The 6,586-nt window shown below is 57.2% G+C and overlaps 1 protein-coding gene across 2 annotated transcripts in view; it reads right to left on the reverse strand.

Moving 5' to 3' along the window:
• Positions 1 to 4,786, reverse strand: part of UNCX (UNC homeobox) — a 4,850-nt gene extending 64 nt beyond the window's left edge. Inside the window, exons 1-3 of one of the 2 annotated variants that reach the window (XM_068147390.1) lie at positions 4,421 to 4,786; positions 3,112 to 3,287; positions 1 to 1,458 (exon numbers count right to left, since the gene is read on the reverse strand). The exon at positions 1 to 1,458 is cut by the window's left edge and continues 64 nt beyond it. In XM_068147390.1, coding sequence (XP_068003491.1) covers positions 406 to 1,458; positions 3,112 to 3,287; positions 4,421 to 4,670 — 1,479 coding nt within the window. In that variant the 5' untranslated portion in view covers positions 4,671 to 4,786 and the 3' untranslated portion in view covers positions 1 to 405. Of the gene's footprint in view, positions 1,459 to 3,111; positions 3,288 to 3,414; positions 3,496 to 4,420 lie in introns of those variants that run through there. The other variant, XM_068147391.1, reaches the window with a different exon arrangement.
• Positions 4,787 to 6,586: the final 1,800 nt, after the last annotated feature.

Raw genomic sequence — 6,586 nt, forward strand, 5'->3', positions numbered from 1 at the left:
TGAGGAGTTCCGTTGTCGCGGTACAGTTTCTCACACCACAAAGTCCAGCTGCTGCTAAGCTCAACCAGCAATTTTCCCTTTTTTTTTCCCCTTTTTTAAAAATCATTTTGTTGTTGTTTTATCCTCTTTTTTTTTTCTCTTCCCTCCTTTCAATATAAAACCCAAAAGCTCTAACTGATCACCTGAATCGACCTGTAATAAGCACTAAGGGAGAGGACGAGCCACTCTCTCGGCTGGGCCACCGCCTCCCATGGGCTGCGGGGCCAGTGTGCGTGGGGTGCACGGGGAAACGCTCCCCCCCTGTTTTTCACGGCTGACAGGCGGGGGTGGGGGGTGGCGGTGTCGTTCTCGGGTGGTTTTATTTTTGCCCTGTTTTGTTGTTTAGTTATTTTTTTTTCTGCCCTGTCAGTCCATGTCCAGCTCCTCGCCGTCGGCGGGGCCGCAGTCCGATCTGTCCCTGGCTGTGCTGGCGTCCCGCGCCCGGACCGGCGATTTGGGCCGGGGGAAGCTGCCACCCTCCGCAGGAGCGGCCGCCGCCGGGTCACCGTGTGCGGCCACGGAACAGGGCGAAGCACCGGCCGAAGACGGGGGAAGCACCGACCCCGTCGCAGCCGCCGGCGAGTCCGTGGCGCCGGGGCCGGGCTGGGCACCGGCGGGAGCCGGCTCTGCGCTGCAACCGGGAGGGCCGGGATTGGCGGCGGGCAGTGGGGAGTCCCGGGGGGGCTGACCGGCCTCTGGGCCTGGGCTGGCCTTGAGGGCGGTCTGCGGGACCAGGAAGCCCAGAGGCTGAGTGATGGGGTAGAGCAAGAAGTGTCCTTTGCCGATGAGTGTGCGAGGGGCGCAGGGAGGGAGGCTGGGGAAGTCCGGGGTGGCTTTGCGGCGCGGGGGCGAGTCAGAGAGAAGGCTCTCCACGCTGAAAGGGTTGAGCTTGTGGAAACTGCCAGCATTGCGGGGCCCCCCCGCTGCGCCGCTGCCGTCCCCCGACGGGGCGGCCGCGCAGTCCTTGTCAGGTGGGCGCTGGAGCCGCCCGTTCCCGCTTCTTTGGCTGGGGTAGAAGGGCTCTGCCGTCTGGTCGCAGGTGCCGGGGGGTGGCTCGGAAGGGGGAGCGGCGGCGGCAGGAGGCGGCGGGTGGGGTGGCGGGGGCTGCCCGCGGGGCTTGGCCTCGGGCGGAGCGGGCGAGAGGCCCCCCCCACCTCCGCTGTCGCTGTCGGAGCTGGGCGTGCTGTGGAGGGAGAGGCCGCTGGGCGAGTGCAGGTGGCGGCTTTGGCTTTTGAGGAGCTTCTTCTCGTGCTTGCGCTTCTTCTTCTCCATCTTTTCCAGCTCCTTACGGGCGATCTCCTCGGGGTCCATAGGCTCCCCGCTGCACGTGGTGGGGTGGGAGTTGTGAGCCGGCCGCCCCGGGCCCTTCTTCGTGTTCTCTTTCTTTCTCCATTTGGCCCGGCGGTTTTGGAACCAGACCTACACACCGAACAACGAGAAGCAATTAACACCCAGCGCACCGGCCCCCCGCGGTGGCCAGGGCAAGGGGAGGGAGAAGCGCAGCTCAGGCCTCCCCCTTCAACCCCTCCAGGTGCCGGCAGCCCCATCCGTAGAACCGGGCGTCTGCGAGACGGAGAGCAAGGGAGGGGGCAGCAAGAGATATTCACGCTTCCTTAACAGGGTAGAAAAAAAAAGCCCAAAATATAAATGAAAAACCGCAACAAAACACATGGGGGGGATGGGGGGGGTGCACATTCACGCACATACTCACTGCACTCTGCCCGCATCAGCGCCGTGGGGAGGAGAAGGGGTAACATATCTTCCCCAGCCACGACTCTTCCCCACGGCCAGGGGTACAAAAGCGGCAGCCGCAGCCCCGGTATCTGGGCCCGAACCCCCCCACAGCAGCGTTTGCAATAACCCACAGCACAGTAAGAGGGCCGAAGGCAGGAGTGGCAAGGAAGGGGAATCGCCATGCCCGAGCAAAGCAGGGTCTGGGCCTCCCGTCCATCCCAGACCCCGGAGCAGAGGGCTTAGAACAGCCTGGAAAATGGCGTTTAATTAGTAAAATAAGTTTAAATTTAAACCTTTCCGCTCCGGCCTGCCTCGGCGGTTCCCTGACCGTTCAGCCCGCAAGGGCCTCGGCTCACGAGGTCCCAGACGGATCCAGCGACTACATTGGGTGCAGGGGACTTCGGTGACCCGATCCGGGCACCTTTCCCCACCCCGGGCCGGGCCTCGGAGAGCCTCGCAAGCTCCCGAGCCCCTGAACACGGCGGAGAGACTGCTGCCGGCGCCGAGCAGCAAAAGGCAGCTCGGTAAGAAACCGTGAGAGAAAGGTGATGGAGGACCCGCAGCAAACGGCGTCAGCTCATCCCAAAGGGACCTGAGCGGATTGAAGCACTCATTCCCCGCACACGCAGCTACCCAGCCCCGCCAAACTGATCCGAGCCTCCCCGCAAGCTCGGAGCAGCGGCGCCGGGCTCGGCCTCGCCGTTCCCCCGCAGCCACCGCGGCATCGAACAGCATCTGAAGATGCAACAGACAACCCGCGTTGCACCCGCATACTTCCAATTCGATCCCCACTTTATTTTCTTTCGGGATGAATAAAGGCAATGAATGTTCCCCCGCCCCATCCCGTCCGACCGAGGCCCTGAGCACTTCGTTAAAATTAAGTTCTACAAGTTGCAGTCGCTCTTACTGAGCCTACGAGATTTATTGATGTTCTCCAGCGTACCCTGGCCCGTGATCAAGCCTCATATTCGCATTCTAATTTTTCGCCCTTGACTCATTTAAGAAAAATGTTTACATTGGGAGTAAAAAAAATAAAAGTGTATATAGATATTAAAAAAAAAAAGTCAAGGAAGCCAGGCTAGGATGCTCGTCTTTGGGACTCGTTTGCAAGATTAAAAAAAAAAATAAATTAAAAGGGATTAATAGGAAGAAAATAAACCACAAGAATCGGTGCAAGGCAAGGAAACAAAGGAGGAAGGCCGGGAGGAGCGGGGCTGCGGGCCCATCCCGGAGCAGGGATGCGAGCCCAGGCTGCGGGGGCCGGCGGGGCCTCCCCTGGGACAGCTCGGCGCAGAGAGAAGAGGGAGAGGGAAAGGGACACACACACACGGTTTTTACCTGCACTCTGGACTCCACCAAGTCCAGCCTGAGAGCCAGAGCCTCTCGCATAAACACGTCCGGGTAATGACTCTCATTAAACGCCTTTTCCAGCTCCTCGAGCTGCCAGCCAGTAAAATTGGTGCGGGTTCGTCTTCTTTTACAGCCAGGACTTTCTTTGTCCGGGTCACCCGAGTCTGAAAAGGCAAAAATACCCTCAGCTCCCTGGAAGACAGGCCTTCTCCCCCCCTCCCTGCCATTCACAGGAGCCTTTTAACTTTTGTGCTCGGTAGCGTTGGTAAAAGAGCGGGATTATACACACACCTGCGCTAAAAATGGGGAGGAACCCGATCAGCCCTCGCCTCCTCCGAAAATGTACTTTACAGAACATTTATTCCTGAAGGAAGCTCTCCACAGGCACTCAGCTGGCAGAGAGAGAGAGAGAAGTTCCAATATTTGCTCCAGCCACCAAAGGTTTCATTAAAAAGAATATATTAAAGCCCCCCACTCTTTCCCTTCCCCAGCCCCCACCTCCCCGGAGCACCGGTGTGGGCCACAGATCCCGGCCCGGGTCCCCCAGGAGGGTAGGGTGGCCCCTGGGCCTCCCCCAAACCCCCCAGGCACAGGCGGGCGTGGGGATGGGGTGCTCGCAGCCTCTCTGTGTGCGTCCATCTCCAAGCTGGGGATTTCCAGCCCTAGCTGCACCTCTCCTAAGGTTTTCCGCCAGGTGTGGAAATACATTAATAATCATTTTTATTTAGTGGAGGTGCAGGGTGGGGGGAGCTGCTCCAGGATTAATCAAAAGGATGTTGGGGCGATGAAGTGTTTTAATAGCTGAACAATAGCGGTGCCACAGGCCGGTGGGAAGGAAAGAGATGGAGAGTGCTTCCCTTCAGTTAAATCGTTTAAAAGCATCGTAATAATAATTACTCCCCTTCATTCCCCAGACTGCAGCAATTCCAGATAATATTTTTATATTTTATTTTTAATTATATGCTTCAAGCCTCCACCTTAGAGACGAACTTTGGGGCAAGGCACCGGGCCGGGCCCGCTATTGTTCAGGGCACACGCCAGTGGGAACGGAAGACGCTCCCGGTGCTTGGCTCGGGCTTTCCCGGTCCCGTCTTGTCCACCATCTCGGAGGGGCCCAGCAAAGCCGCTCCCCCTCTCCAGGCACCCCAATATCCGCAGATGGAAGATGAGAGTGTGGGGGGGTGGGGTCTTCTCTTCCTCCGCGCTGACACACTCCGGGCAGGGAGCAGCGGTCGGATCACAGGGGTGGTGATGTGGGGCGGGGGTAGGGGGGACAGGGAGACGGGGCCGCTCCTACCTGCGAGCTTGAAGGGCTGACTGTCCCCGGTCACCCCGCAGCCCGAGGGGATGAGCGGCGCCGGGTTGACCACGGAGGCGGCGCAGGAGCCACTCAGTAATCCATCGATGGAGAAGGGGACGGAGGCGGCCGCCGACTGCAGCTGGTGCCCGGCCAGCTCGTAGACGTGGTGGTGCCCGAGCGGGTAAGGGAAACCCACCATCCCCCCGAACTGGGCATGGGGATGCTCCAAGATACGGCTGTCCATCATGGGGGCGGCTCTAGCGCGGGGGGTGCCGGCGGGGCTGGGGGTGCTGGCGGCGGGGCGGCTGGGGCCGGGGGTGCTGCTGCCGGAGGAGGAGGCGCGGCGAGGGGCTCATGCTGCAGGGCGCCCGGGCGCTTTAACTTTATCAACATCAGGCTCCCAATAATTAGCTCAGGCTGGGGGAATTTGGGACCAATAAGAAACGTTAATCGGTCCTGACGTCAGAGACGTGCCAGTGTGGGGAGCAAACGTTTTCCATATCGATTGCTAATTATACCTGACATCCAGCCTCAATAAACAATATCAGAGCTGTCACAACACGACAAGGGGGGCTTTGATAGGAACTCCAGCCCGAGGAGGGCGGCGGGGGCCGGGCGGGCAGGGGAGGGTGCAGGGAGGGGGGGCTGGAGGGGAACTCATGGATCTGCCTGATACCCGGTTAAATACTAAACAGCCGGAGTTACACACACACACAGCCTCCCCCCCCCACCCCCCAGCTCCAACCCACCCTCTTCCCCCTTGTCCCCTCCCCTCTCCAAATCACTAATAGATTTCCCTTTAAAACATTCACCAGCGTGTTGTGGGGATTTTTCACCAGAAATGCTCTACTCTCTGAACCTTTAAAGTGATGTTGCTCCAATTACAGAGAGACATTGAGCGGCAAATAGACTGATCCAATAATAGGAGATTCATCATCCGCTCTTTCCAGAGCTGTCACATTGAATTTAAAACTACAAGCCTTTTCATCTCCTCTCCGGCTCTATAACAGGGGAGAGGGGAGGGGGGCAGAGGGGAAAAAATGGGGGAGAGGAAAAAAAAAAGGAGTAAAAAGAAAAAAGGGAAGAGCCGGTTTCAGAGTTTAAAAGGAGATTGGAGCATATCAATCGAAATCATAATTAATGCAATCTCTTATCGATCTGGCCACGGACACCCCCCTCCCCAGCAGCAACCACAACCTTTGAATTGCGAGCGCAGCCACAATCGACAGCAGCCTCTGTTCGCTAGAGAGGAGGCCAAAAATTGAAATAAATAAATAAATGAAAAGAAAACCCAAATAAAGTTTCCATCCCTCCCCTCTTACCATCTCCCACCCCTTCCAACTCCCCCCCCCCCCCCCGCCCTCCGAAAGACAAGAAGCTCATCGTACACCCCGAGCTTTGCTCTGCCAGTCATTAAGAGCTACCAAACAGCCGCCAAATTCTTCCTAATTAAATTACGTCCCTATAGAAGTTTTCACCTAAATAAAATATGGGTTGGTCCCCCCGGTTAACAATCAAGTAAATCGTTTTCTGGCAAAGAGAGGGGCTGGGGCTCCCAGTTTTGTGCCCTCTCCCGCAGAGTCCGGCTGGAGAAACACTTTCCAAGCCCCAAGTAGGGAGGAAGTGGGGGGCATGTTTTCCACTCTCTCCCGCTGGGACCAGAGTCCTCGGTCCCTTGGGCCGGAAGGGACCCAGGCCCTGTGCCCCTCGGTCCCCGAAAAGGTGGGAAGGGAAGGGGAGCGCAGTGAGAAGCAATGTTTGCGATTAACAAAGAAGAGAAGGGAGAGAAAGAGAGGGGCTAGAAAATCAAACAGGGGGAAAACTCTTTAAATCTTCCTGGGAGGTTCGTGCGGAATTAAATCCTTCGAGTCGGGAGGGGGGCGGACGGGGGGGGGGTCCAAGAGGGGAAAAAAAATAAAGAGGAAGGGAAAAGGAGTAAGAGGGGAAAGGGAAAGAGGGAGAGACACTTTATCTTTAGAAAACATACAAATAGATTTTCCAGTTATAAAATATCCAGTCAAGATGATACATTCCCTGGTGCTGGATTGTGTGGGTATGAGAGAGGGGGAAGCTAAAATTGAAATAAAAGGGAACTCGAGTCTCTAATCTATGTTGTCTGTCCGGAGCTGTATTTATTCACCTAATTGAATGCCATACAATATA

The sequence above is a fragment of the Melanerpes formicivorus genome, unplaced genomic scaffold, assembly GCF_026170545.1.
Source record: "Melanerpes formicivorus ecotype bairdi unplaced genomic scaffold, bMelFor1.0.p_v2 SCAF_14, whole genome shotgun sequence".
In the NCBI taxonomy this organism is placed as follows: domain Eukaryota; kingdom Metazoa; phylum Chordata; class Aves; order Piciformes; family Picidae; genus Melanerpes; species Melanerpes formicivorus.